Here is a 23,628-nt window from a genome sequence, read left to right as displayed (position 1 = left end):
AAATAGAAATTGTAGTCAGATGTGTTTCAGGGGACAGATTATGTGGAGGCCTCTTGGAGTCAATGGGGTGGGATACAGCCCAGGATTTGTCTGTCCATTGGTTCCAGTACACTGGGAAAGCTGGCACAGCTCAGCATATGAATGATGAAAATCAAGTAGAAGGGACCGTATTTAACTTGTATTCAGGCTGTTTGGTAGGGATAGGCAGTCGAGTTGACTCAATTTTTCCCCCTAGGATTTTTGTGAACACAGTTGGTCTGACTGCTGCTTGCTCTCAGTTTGTCTGTATATGGCACTGTGAAAGTTAAGAAAAAGTTGAAGAAAATTGAGATGCTGCAAACTTCTTGGAACGTGTACTAGTTTACATGAGGAGGTATAAATGTGTGTAAACTTTGCTTAGAAGGACTATTCTTCAATACTTTGTGATGCTGACAAAGTAATAAGTGCAGGAAAATAGTAGCAACCATAAGAGTAGACATGGCCATTAATCTCTTTCCTTGTAATTGCAAACAAACAAAATAAAAAAAAAGAGGCATGATAAGGTCAGAAGACTTGAGTTCATCCTTTATCTCAAAGGTATTGCTGCATGTCTGAGGTTTTCTTCTTTCTCACTACATTGTGAGCACCCTCACAGAGGGTATGGACTGCGATACAGGACAGCACTTTTCTGAATTCCACTCTTTGAGTGGTCACCCTACAGAGCTGGCTGTGCAATCTTTCTCAATACTGTTGGACCACAAGCATATTTATTATATAAATAAATACTAAATATGGTATTTTTCTGGGAATACGAGGTCCCTTTAAGACCTTGTGTTAGTAGAATGTGACATAATGAGTGAACTTCTACATTATTTTCTCAACAAAACCAACAAAAATGACTAGAAAATTATACTGGTCAGATTCTAGCTTGTGTAATTGGCCTTCTGAATGAGTTTTCCTAGAGCTAAACCAGTTCACTGTAAGTCAGTGGCTTGGTCTTAGCATGTCCTGTGTTACTCAGACATTCTTTCCTAAATTCAGCCAGTTGGCATTCTGCCCATTTTGGTTATTTTTGCCCTTTGTCCCTAAAGACTTTTCTGAGAGCCAAGGTCCAGGTGTATTCTTGGGTGACAGTTGCATGTCAGATCTTAAGGGCAGCTTTAAATTCCAAACAGGAAAAATGGAGTGCTGGCTGCTCCTTTCCCACTGTAGAAATTCTCCTACTTGATGACACAATTCCTTCATCTCCTAGATTTATACTTCATTAGAAACTGAAACCTACTCCCAGGTTTTCAAGAGCTTGTTAGCTCTCAAAGCACCAAGAATGCTGCCTAATTTGCAAGTGGGAAGGCTTGGGGAAGGCGGTATGACATGAAGTTACTTTTATCCATCTTTTCAGGTTGTCATGGTTTGAATACTGGCCAAATGCCAGGTATCCACAAATGTTGTTCACTTACCCTCTCCTTTGCTACAGTTGGGCAAAGGAGAGGGAAAGAAAATTAACGAAGGGCTCATGAGTTGGAATAAGGACTGTGAGAAAAACAGTCTAAGGGCAAAACTGGTTTAAATTTAAAGGTATAAAGTAAATGTATTATTAACAGAGTCAGAGGAGGATAATGAGAAGTAAAATAAGCCTTTAAAACACCTTTTTCCCCTCAGCTCCTCCCTCTTTCCCACTGAAAGTGCAGGGAGACAGGGCATGGGGGTCTTGGTCAGTTTGCCACTGGAGATCTTTTTCTGTTTGCTCAGGGAGAGGAGTCTTTTCTCTACTATGCCATGGGGTCCCTCCCATGGGCAAACAGCCTACCCAAAACTGTTGTGGTGTTGGTCACTCGTCTACAGGGCGCAGTCCTCTAAAGATAGGCTGCTCTAGTTGGGAAGCAAGGGCCCTCTCTCTCTATTTCTGGAAGCAGGAGTCCTCTCTCTCCATTCAGGTCTCCCCCAAGAGCACAGCTTTCTCTAACATCCACCTCCTCTGGCATGAACACTTTTTCCAGGGGTGTAAATGGATTTTTGCATCCACCATGGACTTGCATGCACAAGGGGACAGTTTGTTTCACCACAGTCCTCACAACGGCTTGCAGAGGAATCTCAGCTCCAACGCTTGAAGCACCTCCTTCCCTCTCTTTCTGTTCTACCGACCTTGGTGCTGCCACGTTGTTTTCCCTCACATGTCCTCACTTCCTCCTCTTCTCTGACCAGAATAACCTGCTGCTTGTACAAGCCATCTTCAACAAGTTCCACTAATTCAAAGATTCTTGCAAGATCCTGCAGTGCCGAGAAGTTGATCTCATCTAGGTTCCTTGTCAGGGAGCTGCTTGTCATGCTTACCCCCCGTCAGGCGGCCCCACCACCATCGCACAGGCAGTGGCGGCTGCCATGGTGCTGGTTCTGTTTAATGCCTCTACTCACACAGGGTGCCAGGAAGGGCAAGCCACCACTCCTGCCCTTTTCACCCACAGGGCAGCTGGCTAAGGGTGGCCAGGCAGGCAAGGCTCGCTGTGGGCCACACTGAGATGATGGTGGCCATGGCTGTGCATTGTGGCACGTCACACCAGGGATGGCTCCCGGCAGCAGCAGCGCTTTTCCACTCCTGGGAAAAATACTGTATGCACGCTGTTTTGATTTCCTTCTTAAATATGTCATCACAGAGGCATTATCAACCTCTCTAATTGGGTCAGCTGCATGTCCATCTTCAGAGCCATCAGGGATTGGCTCTGTTGGACATGGTGTGCTTCCAGAAGCTTCTCATGGAAGCTACCTCTGTGACCCCCCCACTACCAAAAACCAGTCTGTGTCAAACCAACACATAAGTGAAGGTAAATAATGTGACCAGGACTTCAGGAGAAAGAAGAAAAAGAAGGGAAAAGAAAGCTTTGGCATAGAAATAAAATTTCAGTAAATAGCAGTGATGCTAATTTCTGGCAAAACAGAGTTAAGTCAGTATGGAAAAAATTAACGCTGCTGTATCTATGAAACAGAAGTAAAGATAGCTGATGCTTCAGGATAAAGTTCTCCATCAAACACTGGTTTATTTTTTTAGCATTCATAGTGCTGTGTGGCAAGACTATTTCTGATATCTTGTGACAAGCATAATGAGGAAATGCAGGCCCAAACCCAGACCTGGCACTGGACAGCTCATACACAGCTCTGAATTTGGACTCTAACGTAACACATATGAAGGCATAAGCCTTTGCGGAAGGAACACAGATTCCACCTCGACTCCTGGCCCTTACTGAGGTTATTGCCTACATTCAGATTTATTGATAAAGCATTGCTGAAACGTTGTCTCCTCTTTTAAAAATTGCCCTACAAATGATATGTTGAAAAATCTGAGGTTCCCATATTGTGTGGACTGTTTTTTATTGTGTGAATGTCCTAGTTTTGCTAATTAAATGACCAAATGCTTTGTAGCCAGCTGGTATTGATTCTTTACACTTTTGTTATATATCAGATGCATATATTGTATTCCACTTCCCATTAATCTGATTGACAATATGGCATTCACATTGAGACATCTGCTTTGTGAAAACTGGCTGCTGCTCAGAATTATTTTGTATTATTAACTCCTGTACATTGCCCCTGCTGTTTGATCAGCCTGTTTCTCTTTGGTCTAAGCCATATGTGTTTTCAAAACTAATACTTATACACCTTTCACGGCCTTTGATTGTTGTACAAAAGACGATAAATCTCTACGGGATCTAACTATATCCTGGAGCATACAACCTAATGAGAAAAATAAGTTCAAAACACCAAAGCATGGTGTTCTGGTATTCTACCTCCTAGCTTCCACATTCAAACAAAAAAAGAAAAGGATCTGCTGTGATGAAGCATTAGCAGCATGAATAGCGAATCTAACTCCTATATTCCCAATAGACTCTGTATTTAACAAGGGCACTTCCATTGCTTCTGGATTTCTCATCAGTTCTTTGTACACTTTCTGTAGGTGGTAAATACTCCGCTCTCTTTGTGAGAGGAAAAAGAATGTTGTTTCGGGGCCTTTTTTGGAGTTACTTTTTAAGGTTCTCAAATTCTTTTTGACTGCTATGTCTGTGGAAGAATTAGGGGGAAGGAACTTTTTTTGTTTTTTGAGTTGTAAATAAGTGCTGGATTTGCACAACAGTGAACATATCCCATATTCTTTTGAACCCTGCTGTACCTATGATGTAAGGAATGACTTAAGGGTAGAAAAGGGAGACAATCCATGTGTGACTTGAAAAATTGCTATTTCCTCCCTTCCCTAAATCTCCAACCTATCTGGAAATGAAGATGGCCGTGTATCTCTGTGCCTTTTACATTTGGACTTGTGCCAGCTGAGTTCTCAAATGGTAGGTGGCTACCATCTGACGGCTGCAAATGAGAAACTGCCTTCTTAAGTGAGACTGAGGAGGAGCCTCAACTGTAAAGGTACAGCCACAGGAGCAAATGCAAGGACACCACCACCAAAATTACAGCATCAAGGATAAACCTGTTCTGTCAGTTGCTTGGGAAGACAGAGTGTAGGTCTAGGAGGTTATATTAAGCTGGGTCTTTCTGTGGCATCAGCAGGAGGCTGCTTTGGCCAAGGAAAAAAGGGTGAAAGCCTTGCTCCCGTTCAGAGTGGAGGTGCTTCATCTCACTATTCCTCATTGGTTTTTAATCCTTATCCCCAAGACAAAGCACTAAATGATGCCTCTCTTGGGAAGAGGATAGTTGAACAATGATGAGGAAAAATTACTCCGTTCATGTTCAAACTGACTGTAAGAGCTTTCCTTCCCTGAAAAGAGACCAATGTTTCTTTTTGCTATTTTTGGGGGATTTTTTATTGTTGTTTTGTTAGCTTTTTTAGCCAACTAAACCAGTTTTAGTCTGTCATAGATTCTGTTGGGTTTCAGTGCCTTGATATGATAAACATTATTTTAGTCATGATAAATATTCACAGGTTCATGAACAGTAGACAGAAGAAGCTCTGACTTGACTTTTTTTTTCTGTAAACCTAATATCAGACTCTCTGTGCAGATACTACAGCTTTCTTAGAAAATGATGGTATTAAAATTGACCAATAAGATACAATTTTCTTGTCCATTGTGAACCAAGAAAAAGTACTTCTTAATGCAGATCTGGTAAATATATTAAATCTGATACAAAAGGCTTTCCTGGCACAGATAAAAAAAATATTTTGGTGGTGCATTTGTGTGTAAGCTGTTTGAACAAGATGTTTTTTATTTAGAAACTGTTTCTGCCCAAAGGATTTTGTAACTGCAGTATAACAATCATGCCCATCCATCTTGAGCCAGAAAATCATATTTAATTTTTGTTGGTGGAAATGCTTTAAACTCCTAGCTTAAAACAATTTGATGTTCTGAGTGAAGCTCTGAATGAGAAGCTGTGAACCTTGGTTACTCCTACATGGGCAGATGCCAGCCGGGAAGTAAATAACTTCTAGGTAGTCTTAGTGCCTAACATGAGTACCTTCTGTCCTTTGCTATATTTATCCTCACCTCACCCCTCTGAAAGGATATATCCCCACTTGTGCCGTTGGGGGTTACATTTCAGAAAAGCCAAATAATACACAACTGAGTAACAAGTCTCTATGGGAAATGCCAGTTAAACCTGTTTCTTCAGAGCCCTGAGCTACCTCTGCACTCAGACCTGTCCAAATCACTAGAGATCAAAACCCAAAACTGATTAAAAGATAATAGGCTAGTACTTAGCCTCTTTGGCATTAAGAAGCTCCTACTATGCCTGGTGGCTGCAAAAATATGTCAACTGGGTAGTTTTATTACAAAAGAGATTACTTCCTGATTTAAGAAAAGTAGAGAATACCAGATCCCTTTTTCCAGGCCTAGCCATAATCAAATTCCTTTCTTTACTGTTTTTTGTAACCCCGCTAATTGAGATCACCCAAAATGTTACCATGAGTTGAAGTCAGTGTCAATTAAAAATCCCATTTATATTCCCTGTGAAAACACATGGCCTTCCAAAGTGTTTGATTTTTATTGGACCTTCTCATCTGTTTGTCATTTAAAGTTCAGGCCATGTTCCATATTTCTATCAAATGCTGCCTCATATGGAAATCTGGCAAATGAGCTTGCAAAGTAACTTATTTGAAGTTATAAATAATCTAATACTTGCCTAAAGTTGACCCCTCTATACAATAATATACAAATTACTGTCTGAAGCTGAGGGACATACAGTTCTCTAGAACTGCCTTGTTAGTTAAAGGCAGGGCTGCACTTGTACACTTACAGCACTTGTACTTATTCCCACGGTGCAGATCAGGCCTTGAGGTAGGGAGGATTTGGAGGAGGAAGCAAGGCAGAATCCGTAACACCTGCAGCCTTTTTAGGCAGAAGAATTGACTCTGCTGTCATTCCCAAGTACCCTCTCGGTTATTTATTTTCAAAAACCCTGGTGAGTAGGCAAATGTTTTTTTGCTGTCACATTTGTTCCTTCAATGTCCATTCACATTAAAGTCTGGTCTCATGTTTCCTGTTATGATGGGGAAGTGTTTGGGAATCTACTGGTTTTGGGTGGTTGGAGGATGGACAGGGGCCCCCATAGGGTGCCAGGGCCACCCCTGAGACGTGAAAATAATTTTGGAGGGATTCAACTGTCAAGGTGCTACTCATTCAGTGAGTTATCAGGCACAGACAAAGACTTGTATGCATTTTCATTTTTTGGGGTGGACAGAATGGATCAGCCTCAGCCATTCTGCATCTCTTTAACAAGGCAATCCATGTCAGATTTATGCTTCCTCTCACTCATCTGGGACTCAGACTTTTGCAATGTGAGGTTCAGCAGGTTGTAGCAACAATTTTTGATACTTTTTACCTTACCTGAAAAATTAGGATGGTCCTACACAGCCTGTGTTGGTTTCCTTAGTATCTTATTCCGTACTGTATACTTAATTTCGGTGTTAGCAGTTAGCTTTATACTGCTGTGAAGAAGTGCCTTCGAGCCTGGCACTTGGGAGTCAGATTCAAACCATCCCAGGCACCTACTTAATTCCTTAAGTAGGGCTGGTTTGGTGTTCTTCCACCAATAAACCCGATAGATGAGAGCCTGGGCTCAGTTCCGTGCTTCTGGAGCAGTTCTGCTGAGCCAACTAGCCCAGGTCACCTGGGCTTAGATCTGCAAATTTTTTGAAGCTCCTCGGGTGCCCCATCGTCCCATTCCTCTAGTCTGCCAGGGGACCACAATTCATCAGCAGCATGGGCAGGTGAGCTTGAAATTGGGGTAAAATTTCAAAGTGCTTGTCAGTAAGCACTGGACATTAGCTGTAAGATAATCAGAGCTCTTTGGATGTCAGGTCACTTCCAGAACTGACCAGCTGAGATATACCAAAGATGTAATAAACAGGAGAGTCTGAGTGGAAAGATGCTGCTAAGTTTCCAACAGAGCTGCAAAATCTTGTTTCTGAAATCTTTCCGTGTGAAGTCTTGTCATTGTGGCACTACACTTGGTTGAGCTCCTTTTGCTCTTAGGCACCTGTCTCATGCTGATTGCATTTTTAACAGATTAGTTGAGGACCTAAACATTTTTGGAGGTTATTGGCACCTGAAATTAAAGTGTATTGTTATATCCTCTCTTAGAAAGAGAAGACTCTTCTAACATAAAGCTCTTGAGCAGAATTTTTTTTTCCTTTTCTTCTAATCAACTTCAGATATAAAGTACTGTCAGTGAATGACCTTATCTACTAATTAAATTGAGACTTGAATGACCAGGGTAGCACTTCAGTTATCATTATACTTCCACTTGATGGATTATATTTCAAGTTATTCTAGTTTCCTAATGGCAATCAGGTTAGTGAAACCTTGATCTTACCAATGTGTATCCCTTTGCTTAGCTCAAGTAGGTGCCCACATGGAGTTCAGCAAACATTTTACTTGGTTTTTTTTTTTTTTTTTTTTTTGCACACAGTTAGCACTTAGAGGAGTGGGAGAAACTACCTATCACATAAGGTAAAATGCCAATGTCCTGGTTCCCAACAGCAGACACCAATGTTTTATATGCTAAGAGAACCAGATATTCACTTAATGAAAAATGTCCTCTCCTGTTGTGAGGGATTTTTTTTAATATACCTTAAAGTGAGTAAGTTTTCTTAGATAATATTTTTAGGAAGCAGATCTGTGCATGTAATTCAGTATTTCATGTTGTACATGATAACAAAGATACTAAAAGATTAGAATTCTTTCTAAATTCGTATTTTCAAAGCTACAGGTGGTCTGCAAACATAGTGTTGTACATTTGGTAAGATTTATATGAAAATTTTGCACACTTATTCATATCTCAATGTTAGGGTTTAGGAGTTCTCCTTTGGTTTCTTTCTCCTAGAGAATTTTCTCCCATTTTTTGTTGCGGAGAGACAATAGTGGCCGGGTACTTAGGAGAGACAAAAGAAGTTTTCTTAATTTCAAAGTTATAATAATTTGGAGGGAAGGGGGTTATATTTTCCATTACAAGGGAGGCTCCTGCTTTTCTTAGCAGACACCTGTCCTTCAAACCAAGACACCCCAAAATATAAAAAGCTTTAATTTGATATTTACAAATATCACATCTATGTTTTGGTTAATCGTTTTCACTTTATTCTCTGAAATAGTTAAGATTAGAAGTCATTTGACCTTCCTTAATTTTAGGTGTAATCACAAAACCTCCAAGACAGGAGTTTTACAAAATAGCAGAAAATATCACAAGTTTTGTAATAACAAAAACAAAAATTGACTACAATTACTTTCTTTAACCCAGTGGGAATAAGTTAAACCCACATGTTTGTAACATAGATAAGTCACAAAGGTAGGTGAACAGGCAGAGAAGTTGCTCGGCTCTTTGTCAGTCACCTGGCACTCTGGGAATCCTGGCTGATAAACACAGTAACCTCCATCTATAGATGGGGAGTTATAATTAATTACCCATGACATTGATACATTTCTTTTATGATCTTCTCTTATCCAGTGGTACATCGGTATCAAGTCCTCCATTCACTCTTCCAACATGAAGAGTCTATTTACAGACTTAGATTCATGTTTCATTTGAAAAAAGAATTGTCCCCAGGAAAATGTGAGCTCTAGTTCTGCACTTGCACTGGGCTTTATCAGACATTACATAAGAACTTTGCTCATATTGGCCTCCTGCTCCTGGCTTTTTAGATCATTCTTTGTATTATGTTTCCAGTGCAGGTAGACAATTTATTTTAACAGTTTTCTAAATGCCAACATGCAGGAAGGCTGACCTTATAAGATCATAATTAGAATTATTTATATACTGTAAAAATGTAACTGATCCAGAATTACTGGAAAATGTGAGATTTTAATTTTTTTTTTTTTAAGAATTAGTTTTGCTGGAATGAATTAAGTAAAAGTCTTAATTATTTTTCAACATTTGCCTTATGTTAACCTTTTCCGACTTGATCATGTCATTGCTTTAACCATATGTAAAGTTCCCTTTGGCAGCAATGGCTGTCTTCTTTATTGCTTTGTTTCAATGGGTTGCTATTCCAAAGCCTCAAAGTTTTAACGATTTTTGTTAACAGGCTTAAAAACTTGTGTGAATAATGTCTTCAGGTTACTGAAGCTTCTGTAGGCTTCCATCCTGATATCTATGAAATAAACAGAGCCTCCATCCTTGTTGTGACTCCATTTATACTATTAACCACTGCAGCCTGGCCTGCCTGAGAGATAAATGTGATCATTGATGAGCAATTAGAAAACAGTTTTATGGAGATCTGGTCTTTATGTAGCAGGCTGTTGGGGCAGAGAAGCAGCTTATTTTCTGAAGGTCAGAATGTGGCATGAGGGGATGAGCTCACACTGGAGAAGGAAGTACAATTTTAATGAATGTATTTTGGTGGTGTGGAGAAGAGAGGAAGCAAAAGGCTCTTTTTTGGTGATGCAAGTTTGAAGACACTTGACCACAGATATTTTGATGCCTGAAAGCTGTTCACAGGCAGTTTAATTTTTATTTGCATATACATATGTGTATATATATATATATATATACATATATACATACATACATATATATATATATATATATATATATATATATATATAAAGACTGCTGAGTCTGAGTTTCAAGGAAAGGCAATGTTTTGATGTAACACAATATGGTGCATATACTTCTGTGCATATACTTACGTGTGTTCCAATATATGCAACAAATACATGAGAGAAACAAAGAAAATCTTCCAGGCTGCTGGTTAAACAATTTGATTCATTTTAAAGTTGAATAACTATGGAAATACTAAGAGAAGAACATTGTGAGTGGTAATTTTTGCTCCAGAAATTAAAACCCATTAAAATAGTATCAAAGCTTGCCTTTTTACTCTGGACAGAAGTGGAAAGGACAGGTTCAATGCCATGCTCAGCACTGTAGAAGATGAGTAGTGAAATAAGATCAGCCTGTCTTAACTTCAGTTTTGGGTCAAGCCTAGCCTTATCTAGGGACCTTCAGAAACTAAGGAAAATACTGTTATTGAGACATTTAAATATCACGCAACATGCATGGTGTAAGGACCTTTAGTGGAGATGAAGATAAGGTGTTATATATTTAAGGTTTGGGTGAAATGCTGAAGCACTCTGTATGGTCTCTCCCTTTCAAAAGGTAAGTTAGCAGTATCATTTACAGCAACAGCAGAGGTTCTCTTTAATCACGTAAATTCCTAACCCTGCTTTTAGTCTTGCCATGGTCTTGGCCTTTTTAAAGACCCATAACAATTACAATTCTAAGTTCCTCAGAATAATTTGCTCTTTTTCAAGTTTGAATTTTTCAGTTTCTGAATTTTCTCACTTTTAATTTTAAAATCTGTCTCCTTAGCTGTGGGTTAGAAGGACTGAAACATCAGGATTTTTTCACACCATTAGGCTTTTGTGGTAACTTTTCTGCTATTTTATGTCTTCTAGCATCACCTTCTGAAGATTTTGGGCACCTTTTAGTACTGTTATTGGGAGATGGGTGGATGTCTGCATGAATCATAGTCCAGGATCTTTTGAGGAGTTATTTTCTGTGATGCAAACTACTAGATTGTATCTTTTTATCCACTAAGCTGCTGTACAAGGCTCATACTTGAAGCTTGAACTCAGCCTTCCGAGTCACCTGATGGCTTGTCAGACTGGTCAGTTTGGGTATTTAAATCCAAACACCTATCCTACATCTCAGGATATTTTTAGCATTTGACAATTCATCTATAAGTGGGCTGGACAAAACCAAAATGTTGTGGTAGCCTAATTCAGAACAAATTATTTAAATCCACTATGTTCTATAGCAGACAGCAATCCTTTGACTGACATGAACAGAAGAAATGGGACAACTGGGCTGGACACAAAGCATAGAGAGTAGTGCTGGTGAGGAGCCTGACTTCTCTGAAACCAGATCCTCCCCTGACCCAGATTAATTACTCAGGAGTTGCTCCTGCAATCAAATTTCTGCTGTCAGTGTGTCCAGTGCTGCCTGCCAGGCCTGCCAATGAAAATAGAGCAGCTGTAAACCCTGAGAATTATCCCTGCGGCAGGATGTAGTGTCCTATCAAATAATTATCATGTGATAAGGCCCCTAGTGCTTTCCAGCCTCTCTGGTTCCCCATATGAAATATTAATATTCTTTCAACATTTAGGGTTATTATTCTTGTATGCTATACTTTGGGCATATCTTTCTCTGCAGCCATCATATGCTTTATAGAGCCAAAATACCCTGTACAGGAGAACTGATCTTTATGTCTTCCAAGACAGCCTTATAATGAATGCCCTTAGTTGAATCGTTATGCTAAATAATCAGCAGTGCCTTAGATACCCTAATATGGGCCGAAGTAAGTGTAATGCAGTATGTAGTACACAGCTTTTCCCAGAAGAATTGTTTCTTTCATCTCCAGCTCCGTACATAGAGCTGGGGACCTGCTGGAAGCCTGTCTTGCATGTTAACTTGCCATGAACAGCACACAGCTGCCCCATGCTGCAGTGGGGGCTGGCTCCAGGCTGCTCCGTGGGAGAACAGAGACATCCTTAGGATAAGCATGGAAACAAGGGGTTAGATTTACTTAAATGATGCAGTTTTGATAACCAGCAAGATATATTTTTAGGCCCAGTTCCAGGCTTTTAAAAAATCTCACATTAGTTTCTTTTCCAAAATTCTCCAAAGCTTCTCAAGAGGAATGAAGCAGGTTTATTTAATTCTATTCTCATGCTTGGGCTCAAAAAGTTCACTTCTGAGTTTTCTTCCTTAGCAGGGCAAGAAATGCACATTAAAAATGTCACTTTCTGATAATCATCCACTTTCAAGAGCTTGAAAGGAGAGTGCAGAACAAAACAAAACACAACTGTTAGGAGACCTGCAGTGGAACCTGCAGGCTGGCAATATTTTTTATGAATGAATGAGTGAATGAATCCAGGCTTTTCTCAGCATGGAACTTGCTCATGATAGTGATTCCTTGCACATAGGTATTTGGCTGTGCAGGTGTTAGCTCGTGCCAGCTTTTCTGGAAAGCATATTAGCTGCCTTGATTTCTGAAATTCCCTGAGGATTACCCAAAGAGAGCTCTTAAAGTGGCACTGTTTTACTAATTAGTAAGGCCAACTGTTGTCTGGCTGAATTGTCTGCACTAACAATGGGCTCCCTCTGCCTCCTCTCTCCTAATGCTAAAAGAGCACACTGTGATTAAGCTAATATTTCTGGCTTTCCTACACATGGACTTATGTGAGGTGTGCTGCATTTTCTAATTGATTCATTCTAGTCCTGCTCATCCCTGTACATAGGTCTTATTCTGCTGAAAAGGACAGGTCAGCCTAGTTGTTATTGCCTCAGCAGGCATTTTGGGGATGGGTAGCAAAGGACAGATGACAGCTTTAGCCATCATTAATTGTTGCTGTTTAGCTTGGTTACTGATAAGGCCACTCATGAAATGGTAGTTGAACACCTCAAGGTCAGAGTTGCAACCTCACAGCCTTTTTATTGCATGGAGGAGACAACCCTGCTGGTGGAGAATTGAAGTACTCTGCATGTCAAGTGGTTTGCTTGGGGTTAGTATATAAAACCAGAAGGGAGAGAAGACACTGAGCAGCTCTCAGGTGCCTGTTAAGAGCCCATCACTCTGCCTTTTCCCCCCGGCTAGGAATATGCCAAGAGGCTTGTCAGTAAAACTAACTTTTCTGAGGGTAGAGGACAAATTTCTCTCTTAGAAACTGTAGCTGTGATTAAATGTCACAAGCGGAAAAAGTAGCTCCTCCTCCCAAAATAGAGAAACCAAAAAACATTGCTCTCTATGGCAAATATCTGACTGAGACATGGACTTTTAACTGTTTTTTTCCTCTTCAGTAAGTGGTGAAGTTTTTTTTTTGTTTGTTTGGTTGGTTTTTTGTAGTGATATTAGGTTGAATGTTGCAAATGAATATATTGCAGAGTAAAGATGACTGATGTAAGCGTATTTTTATTGTGGTGTTAATTTTAAATCTAGCCCTCAAAAATAAACTCTCCCTCATGGAGACATCCATGACTGGACACATCTGCCTACACTGCAAGCTGGGTGAAGTCCAGGCTCTGCTATGTGGTGCTGGTACTTTATTGGCTCTTTGTAGCATCATAATAGTACTGCAAAGGACAGTTTTCTGCCAGAAGTAAAAAAGCAGTACAATGTGCTGAGATGCGTGCTGCTGGATCTCCTTCTGCATATGTACCTGTGTGCATAGGCATAGGGACACAGCTGCAAAAAGACAATTTTACATGAAACAGGACTGGGGCTTGTAGGTATACAGTTTGTGGTAATTGGGAGTGGGACTGCGGCTGAGCCTCCTCCACAATGGGCTACAGCTGTGAGAAGCATGTGAACAGCATTGAAAACAATGAGACATGGAGTGCTGAGGTGCACTGACTAATCACCAAAGGGAAGAGAGGGCACACATGTGCAATGCATGAACATGAGGGGTATAAAAGGTTGGGCTAAAGTGCAAGAAGGGCAGATGCTTGAAGGCTTCTGGAGTGGCATGATGTTACTGTGTATGGGCAGATGCTTGAAGCCTTCTCATGCGGTTACTCTGTGTGGCAAATGCTTGTTTTCTGAAGTTGTATGGTGATACTCTGTGTATTGTGGCTGTCTCAGCTGTGACATGGGCTGAGACAGACAACTGAGACTGTGTTGCTGTATTTCACACAAGCACAGATTCTGTGCACACAGTAGGTATACCTGCAGGAGTCCTGGCTGTGTTTGTGACTCTTGTGCCTCTTTGGAGTACCTCTGCTTTGTGCACATGACTCACCCCATCTTCAGCATGGGGGTGATCTGTATCCATGTAGTTTTGGCTATGAAAGGCATTGGAGGTGGGCATGGAGTATGCAGGGAGAGCATTTCCTTCTGCCACAATATTGTGCAGAGCCCTTCATTGGATGCTAATGAAGAATTGTTGAGAACCCTTTGGTGTCTGTATCCTAGAGTTGTTGCCCCTACTGGTGGTCCATCATGCAGTTTTATAAATCACCTTGAGATATGGTGATGAAAATGTGTGTATATTTTGAAGGACAGGCATTATTGAGAGTACTGTGGGATTCCTCTCTTGATGATAAAATTCCTTATATCATCCCTTTAAGGCTGATGTCCATAAATAGCGATTGTCCGGACACAAAATTTATCCTAATCTTTATGGCATTGAGGGTAACAGGGCAAACAAAATTATAGCTTTGGCATTGCAACTGAGTTCTGTTGTTTTCCTGGCAGTTAAAACCAGATTGTTAGCAAAAGGGCTGCTTGTTACAGGTTTTGTGTGCAAGTGGCTTTTTTTATTTCTTAATGTTAGTTACGGACATAAAAATGAGAAGCCAAAATATAGGTATTAATTTGACTGACAGTAATGGCCCTGGGAGAAGCCATTTAAATGTTATTTACATATTATTTGAATAAGTGATCATATCAATCCATTGCAACCCATTGTTATTAAAGGAGTGTGCAACAGTGTAACTCATAATGGTGTTATGCAAATCAAGCACATTTAAAAAAAAATTTTTTATGAACACTGCTGTACAAGCAAGGTAGCAAAGTTTTCAACAGAAAAATGACAGTCCGTCATTTTAAATTTAAAATGCACAATCGGTATGTGTGACTAATATTTCTGCAAAGCTCTCTAATAAGGACCAGACTCAGCAAATGCTGATTGCATAAGTCCCTCCTGATTTAAACAAATCTTTCAGTATATAGAATTTTACTAATGTCACCTTGCTGAACTCAGAACAACTGCTGCCCTAGGATGGATAGAAAATGAAAATATATTTTTCTCCTTTCTCTGAAGAACTTTGTCCCTTACAACAGCCTTTGGATGTTGAGATTGGTAAGGCTTGGATGAAAAGGGGTATAGTGAGTGGTTTAACAAGGAAATTCTGGGAGATTTGAGCATTTGTAATTGTGGCAGATGACATTTTTCTGTAAATGGTCTCTGAGTATGCAGTTCTACAGCAGTAAATACACAGCTGAGTGATAAGATCAGCTGGCTATATGGTTTTGGAGCAAATGACTGTGCACCAAGGTAAGTGCTCAGCTTCCTCACTAAGACACAGAGTAATAGAGTGATGTTGTCTAAGCTCTTTTGTAAATAGACCTGAGTACAGATACTACAGGATTATGAACGCCCTTTCTCTATGCAGAGCACTCAAAAGCCACCTGGCTGGCCAAAATACAGCTTGAGGAAAATCTAGCTCAGAGCTGTATAATCAAAATTAAAAAGGGTGGATGGGTCCTATCTCTGAGCATGTGATGAGAATGAGACCTCCCAAACATTAAGTTCAACTGCTGCTACTCTTCTGGGTAAATACATCAGTGGTTAAGAAAAAATTAAGCTAAGTTGCTGTGCAAGTGTCTCCCAGTAGCCATTGGAACACATGGCTTGTCCAACATGCCCAATCTGGGGAACGAGACCTTCTTTCTGGAAAATCTCAGTGTGATACTACAGACATCTTGAAGAAAAAGTGAATTTGCTTTTCAGAAACATCCTCCTAAGGTGCAGGGTAAGCATTTTCTTGCAGATATTCACATCAGTGTCTGGACAGCAAAGGACTGAGTGCCACCCGAGGCTGAGGAGGTATTCCAGCCATTCTCTTCCCTTTGCAGTGGGAGCATTAAATGTTTTGTGGGAGCCCACAATACTCTCTTGTAGTCTGTCACTTGAAAAATTACCACAGTCATAAAATTGTTATTTAAGGTTTCCTTTGAGTCTGAGAAAATTTGCTCTCTGTCAGGCCTGTTCCAAGTTTGTTTTTTTTTATTAATTTTGTGATTTAGAGTTGCTTGGCAGAGATGTACCACCCTATTTCTGCCACTGCTTCCCCTTCTTTTTTATGAGCACACATTCACACATGTATGTGACTGATGAAAAAAGTGCAGGGAATAGCCTTGTTGGCCTAGAAAACATCCTGTCAACACCCTTTGAAGCCAAACTTGCCTAGATTTTTTTTTTGGTTGTGCAGAGTCCTAAAACATTGAAGAAAGTAAAGCTAAAAATGTATTTTAACCAAGCGAGGCTGCATTCTTTCATTGCAGCCATCCCATGAGGTTTGGCCAGTCCATCAGGACAGGTTAATAGAGGGATTCCTGAAACTGGCTGCCAAAAAAAAATGTGGCTTAGGAGTGTCAAGAAAGATCTGGATAAAGCTGCTATGCTATGTCAGCTGCATATTCTACAGGGCACTGGTATGATGAGGAGACTGCAGGGTTCAATACGGACACCTTCTGCTGCCTTGCACTGACTCTAAACATTCACTTCTCAGACTAAATTCCTGTGCCTTGGGGAGCCTGCAGCCCCTTCAGGATGTACTGATGTAACTTCCAGTTGTGTTGATGATGGAGATCATGCATACTTTGGATTTTGTGAGTATTTGACTTTAAAATACACCTGGCTCTGTTTTGCTCTCTAATGAAGCTTGACTGCTTAGAAACAAGCTGTAATCAAAATGCATTGTACATAAAAAGACATCTCCAAAAAATACCACCCAAAATCCAACAAAACCAATCCCAGTCTCAACCCCCTTATTGGACACTGCTTTTGAATTTCTTCCTGCCCTTACTAGCTCCATTTGATTTCCGGTCCTGGTCTGCCAAAAGATTTGTATTCCCATCAAGAAGAGCATTAATACTCAGATAAATAAATTCAACAGGCAATTAAGCTGCTGTGAACTAATGGCAAGACACTTGAAATTGGTGTATTTCAGATAATGGTGTCAGTTTCAGAAAGGCATGCAAACTGATTTAATCAAATGTTATATTTTACAAAATTCCTGACCATTGGGAAAGAGATTGCATAGGAGAATTTAAAAGACTGGGAGTTTCTGGCTTTATTTCTGCACTGCTGATAAGCAGCAATTTTTGCAGAAGGGGGAGAAATAACTCTCTGCAATAAAACCATTTTCATAATATGGGAATGAGTTATTGCTTGAGGTGAGGCACAGTTTCTAATGGTTGCCTAAACTTTCATCTCCATCTTTCATGGGCTAGTCAGACATTTTTATAGTGCTGACACAAAAAGAGAGCATTTATGTTGCTTCCATTCTCCACCTGTCAACAGTTAGGTTAAAGTGCCACTACAAGAATACTTTTCATCTGATTTCCATTCCAACGTGGTTCATCAATATATAGTATTTGAGCCATGCCAGCTTGCAAGGTCCTTATCATGTATTTTTTATGCATTAATGGTTAGCCAATAGGAAGCAAAAGTCTGTCTCTTTGATGTGAAGAGGGTGGTATTTACTTTAATTGTGAATTTTTTGGATGTACCTCCTGTACAATTTTCTGAGCTATCAAGAGTTGGTTTTCAGTAAATAGCGTGAAAAGTCAAAATACATTAGGCCTGAGAGGAAGTGGATTTTCATTTGTCAGGTATGAGATACATCCATGAACACCAATAACTGATTAATGGTTTGGGCATCAGGTAGGAGCAAAAGGTGAAGCATTGTCATAATCCCTGTTTTACTTACAGTTCCTTTCATCTAATGAATCTAGTTTTATTAGTGGCAGAGACCACAAAAAGGTTATTTAGTAAAGAAATTTGGAGACCTTAGTGAAAAAGCTTACATTCTTATTCTGTGTGTAGTGCAGTTGTAAGGTTGGACAGGGTAGATGGTTGGTAACAAACTAAAGCAGACTATAAGGTGCATAGATTTCCTCTTCCTATCCTTTGGAAATGTTTATTTTGTTAGCATCCAGAGAAAGGTAGCTATAACAAGATCAAACTTCAAGGGCAGCAATTGTTACCTATATGTTTGGCGTATGTTTTCTGGGTTTATAACTAGGATTATTCTTTTGAATTCTGCTGGTTGGGTTTTTTTTTTTCTTTTTTTTTTTTTTTTTTCTTTTTTTTTTTTCTTCCCTGGTCTTCACCTTTCTTGTAGAATAGCACCCAGACCCAGGTACCCCCAAATACATCTTTCCCTGATGGTGAGAAAAGAAAAGCTGTTCCAGACCACTTCAGTGTATCTGTTATACAAGTCAATGTGTCCCAATAATAATCTTTCTGTGCTGAGATAGAGGTGGTTGGGGGATGACAAACTTATTTTAAATTAGAGGAAAAAAGAAAGGAAAAGAAAAGCCAAAGAAAGAAAAAAAAAAAAAAAAGAAAAGATGCTGAAGAGGAGGAAAACAATCTGTTTTTAACAGGTTTTTCTTCCAAGTACCTCTGTCCCTTGGGAATGCAATATTCACTTAGACTAAATTTCTTCCAGCTTCCTCTCAGATTTTGAGAGCCTCATTTTTCTCCAGCTAATATAGTGCAGCTCCTATACTATATTTTATGGGTGACTGGCTTCCAGAGGAATGTAGGTGTGAAAGACCAGACAACCATGAATCTGAGTTATATGGAGTGATCACTACAGGGGAGAAGGTGTGTTTAGTCCCTTTCTCGTCATAGTCAGAGGCAGCTTTCACACTGTGGGAGGGATTGTAAAGATACAGTGGAGATATTATTTGATTTTGTTTCAAGTTGTTTTCAGTTCATTGCCTGAGATTCCTTGCTTCTGGAAACTTTACATTATGTTTCGATGCTGTTGTCCACTGGAGTAGTTATTATCACACTCTCACTCCATGGCTTGATCTCTGGATCTCTGTGATTAAGTTTTTAGCTGTGGTTTCGTGGTCCGTGTGTGTGCAGATGGAAAGTACTGTGTCTTGGCTTCACATAAACAAAAGGCTTTTTTTTTTTTTTTTTTTTTTTAGTTTTGGTCTCCAAAGAGTGCATTGTATTGCACTTCTTGCTGTCAGAGTCTCTATATTTGTATAATTAGGACTGTCCAGCTGGTGTATGTGATTCTATTTCTGAATTCTTACACAGCTGATATATATGCCTGAATTTTAACAAAATTAAGGGATCAAATTCAAAATTCCTTGGGCTGTTTTTATGTCCAGTGTTTTAACTGCCTTTGTCCTGTGATAGGGTGATGCAAAGGATCAAAATACCTTAAAAGTGCATTTATTTGGGGGTTTAAGATGCTTAAGTCATGCACTTATGTATAGGTCTGATCTTAAAACTTTTTCATGCAGTTTGGGAGCCTTCTCTTCCCTCATTCAATCTTTCATTGCTCCTACTAGGCAGCAACCAGAGAGCTATTAGAAACAGGAACAAAAAAAAAAGAATTTTTTGCTGGTTTTATTCATATCTACAGCTTTCTGTCTCTTAGTTGTGATTCTTCGGCCCTCTTCTCGTATTGTTGTCCACCCTCTGTTACTTCCCAAAATGATGATTAATGGAATACTCTACATCTTTTTTTGAGCTCTTGGTTTTTCCTCTTAGTTCTTGATTATTTTAATTCTGCCAGACCCTTTTTCATATCCTTTCCTTGTCTGCCTCTAATTTACAGTATATCATTTCTCCTACTCCAATCCCTCATTTCCATTCCTGTAACGTTCCATGTCCTTTCTTGGAGCCTGGGCTAAGCACACAGACCAGTTAAAATGAAAATATACTTTCCAGATTTCAGTAGCCTAATTATTTTATTTTAAATGAAGCCGAGACATCAATCAGATTGTTCTCTAAATCCCAGTCACATCAGCAGCTAAATGAAAATACCAGTTATTCTTTGCCATTCCCAACCTGCTTGCCTTTAAATGGTATTATCACAGGAAATATTAGGAGTTTAGACATGTCCATAGTCTTTTGTTGAAAAAATCTTGCAAACAAGACAAGGGAGATGCATCTGAAATCCTAATATCTTGTTAAATAATATTAACAATGGTCTGGCACATGTGAGCATTTTGACAGGAGGCTGTCAGATTTCAGGAGGTTGAAAGTCAGAAATATTTGAAAGACCAAGAGCAAATCATAGAAATGGGAAGTTAAGAAAAATAAATTTTTTCAGGCTAAGTGGTGAAGGCTCCTGGGGCTGGTTCTCAGTTCTGACACTAGGTCACTTCTCAGCTCCAGCCCGAGATTTCTGAAGAGCTGCACAGGGGTTGAACAAGAGCTGTAATCGGATCCCGGCCTCCCTGAGAGACTCAGCTTTTGTCAGTCATGAGTTCCCAGAGTTAATAGGGGCTTTAATTAGAGCTGTGGATGCTCAGCTCTGCTGTAAACCAGATCCAGCTCAATAAATGTGTGACTACATTGGAAATTTTTGCCTTTCAGACCCACTTATAAGATTCCTCCCCTTCTATCTTCTTTCCTGTTAACCATACAAGATACTGCAGAAACTGAAAGTTATATAGCTGAAAAAGCTGTGTTAAGGAGGTGGACAGTCATCATATAATCTGCTTAGAAACTTCTCTGAGCTTTTCAAGGTTCTGTGTTGTTAGTCACTGAGGAAGCATATAGTGGATGTTGAAACCTCTTTTGATTTTAGGCTTCTTATTGAAGGCAAATCTGTGAGTCCTGCTGACTAGTGGGGTGGGATCTCCTTCCAAAGGCTGATTTGTTGACTTTAAGGGGCATTTAGTGGAACAGATTTTTCTGATAATTTTTACAGCTTCCAAACCCTCTTTTGTATCCTTTTCTGGTCTCTCTGCAGTTTGTAGTAGATTACTTCTACTCTGACCTGTTTTCTTTGTAACTGGGAGAACAGAGGAAGCTGTGTGAAGAATTTCAGCACATCAGTACTACCCTCTGTGTAGGGAAAGACAAATTAAATAGGCAAAATGACAGGGGAGGATGCTGTAGAGGATGAATTAATTTGTGGTAAATCAGTTACTGACCACAGTTACACAGAGGTAGGAGTATAATTGTCCCTCCAGGTCTACTACAGGGTGCTTTTCTATTCCCCACAGTGGACTGTGCTTTCTCTTCTTATAACTACACACCTTATTGACAGTGAGTACTAGAAGCTAGTCTTACATTAGGGATCAATTCAATTTTTTTTCCCCTTGCTGTATTTTAGCTTATCATCGTAATGAAGCAAAAAATCTGGAGTTTCATTACTTCTATTTCCCTTTTAATATACTGCTATTTCTATTTTTTCCTCTTTTTTTTTTTCTTCCACTAAACTTCAAGGGGATGAAGGTGCATGAGAGATGACTTTAAGAGCTTTGTCAAACTTCTGTGTAATAATAATAATGAGATTTGCAGTGGGCTTCTAAAGGACACGGATCAAAACCACTTACCATAATGACACTACAAAGTAATGAAGATTCAAGTGGTTCTTATTATATATGAAGTTCTTTCAGAGAATCCACATGTGCCTAATATCCCATTGCTAGAGGAGAGGTGGGCATTGATGCTGTGAAATGTTTATTTCTCTTTTTTGTTTCAAATCCAGGCAAATCTGTTTGGATTTGTGGGATTCCACATGTGAATGGTGTGACTCTCCCTCCCCTTAAAGCTTTAAATAAAGGTTCTTGTAAATTTCCATTAAAATAAATAGTAACCACATTTAATGACCAGTTTGTTTGAGTGTTAACAGCCTGTAAGCTAACAAACTCATCACTAACTGGTGATAACTTCTCTCGACTTGTTTAAATAATCCCTTAACATCAGCCCTGTTTGTATTAAGATGCCCATATAAAATTTCTGTCTGATTATTCCTTTTAATATTTTTTTGAGAATATTATATCTTTTTGGTCGGTTCTTCTTTGATTGTTCCACTTTCCACTTCTAGAATTGTCTCCTTATTCATTAAGATAGCAGTTTTATTTTATTCTGTATTTTTTTCCAGATTTATCTTAAAATGTCTGCTTGTTCAATGAATTAGGTGACAAACCCCTAGGGACAAATTCAACTATGGAACGTTAAACTCACAAATTAATGGAGCTGTGGGCTACATCCTGATTATGTGCAGAATTCAAATGAGCTTGGGGAACCCATTTCTGTGCTGTTAGAGAGAGCAGAAATCATGTCCCCAGTGTTGCAAAAATACCGGTGCCTTTCTGCAAGTCCAACAGAATGATTTATGCATAAACTTGCATCACATTTGCAGATCTAGAATGTGCTGGAGTCCTAATTTGGCTGTAGCATTTGTTTTATGCCACAAACTGTCTTGGCTTCATCCTGTGGAAGGAGGATGAGAGTCAGTTCAGTTCAAATAAAATACTAAATTTTGGTCAACACTCAGATTAAAGTTAAAATTATTTTGAAATATTCTTTCCTCCTTCCCCACAATATATCATGTGATATAATGTGGGGAAGGAGGAAAGAATATTTCAAAAGAATTTTCCATGTTCATTTTCTCTGAATGATTGCCAACTAAACCGGTAAGGAGTGGTGGGCAGCAGTTCAGGAAATTGTCTATGTGTCTCCTTACCTCAGAGCAGGGTTGCCAAAAACTCTGTGACATCTGGCATGTCTACCTGACCTCTTCTTGAAAGATCTCCAGGAGCAGCTGCCCTGCAGCTTTCTGGGGTTTTCTGCCCTTGCACTTTGCTATAATTATTACTGCCAATACCAGCCCGGAATTTTCTTCCCCCAGCATAAGGTTGTTTTCTGCCTCCAAAGATACAATCAAAAATGATTCCTTCTTCTTTACAGTAACCTGCCATGGACTTTAAAATGTTTTCCCATCTCCATTGAGTTTAATGCACTTTAGACTAAATAATCCCAAAATGTGTGCCCATCTCTCCAGTTGAAAGACAACTTCCTTTAGGTTAATGGTTCAAAACTGGACCCAGTATGCAGCTAAGATCTAGCTATAGGTATAAGATCTCTATGGATATGGAAAGATTGTTTCAGGTATCTTAAAATATATATTTCTGTGTACTTAATCCCAATATAAAGTATTCTTTTTTTTTCCCAGGAGCATTAGCATGTCCTCTAGTGCCTCTCTGAAGATGTGCTATCCAACAGTTGGCCACCACTATTTATTTTTGCATGTAGTTATTCCTGCTTAATTTACACCTGTCCTATTGAATTTCCTTTTTTTTTTTTTTTGTCCTGTCAGTATGTCATGTCAAGTTACTATAAGGGGACCCATAGTCATGAAATTCCCATTGCAGCTTGGCAGATGCAAAAAATCTGGGTTATTCAAGTATGCATTCATAATGTGTGTGCCTCCTATAACAGTCTTTTAAGCAGTTCAGTGTCATTCATTGCAGATTTTACATCTTAGTTAATGTCTTTCTCAATAGCTAATAAAACAGACTGTAAAGCTTCACATTCTGTAGGCCAAAATAGAGGATACTTCTGTTGTTCTGTTTTATTAAGAAAACAGGATTTGCAATTGAGCAGTACTTCTGTCTGCATCCAAATCCCTCACAAATAACTTTTGAACATATTACTGCACTAATTTGACACA

The 23,628-nt window shown here is 39.4% G+C and overlaps 1 protein-coding gene across 7 annotated transcripts in view; it reads left to right on the top strand.

The window, feature by feature from the left end:
• The window catches only part of C1D (C1D nuclear receptor corepressor), a 174,391-nt gene that overhangs the window by 74,412 nt on the left and 76,351 nt on the right, over positions 1–23,628 (top strand). For 4 of the 7 annotated variants that reach the window (XR_009485690.1, XR_009485689.1, XM_059840963.1 and 1 more), the window contains exon 5: positions 16,696–16,795. The exons of the other annotated variants lie outside the window; for them this stretch is intronic. Coding sequence is in view for 2 of the 4 variants with exons in the window: in XM_059840963.1 (XP_059696946.1) it covers positions 16,696–16,795 (100 nt within the window). In the remaining 2 variants the exon portion in view is untranslated. The remainder of the gene's footprint in view (positions 1–16,695; positions 16,796–23,628) is intronic. 7 annotated transcript variants of the gene reach the window in all.

This window comes from Haemorhous mexicanus, chromosome 3, assembly GCF_027477595.1.
Source record: "Haemorhous mexicanus isolate bHaeMex1 chromosome 3, bHaeMex1.pri, whole genome shotgun sequence".
NCBI lineage: Eukaryota > Metazoa > Chordata > Aves > Passeriformes > Fringillidae > Haemorhous > Haemorhous mexicanus.
Note: the sequence above shows the minus strand (reverse complement) of the source record. Positions and strands in the feature narration are given on the sequence as shown.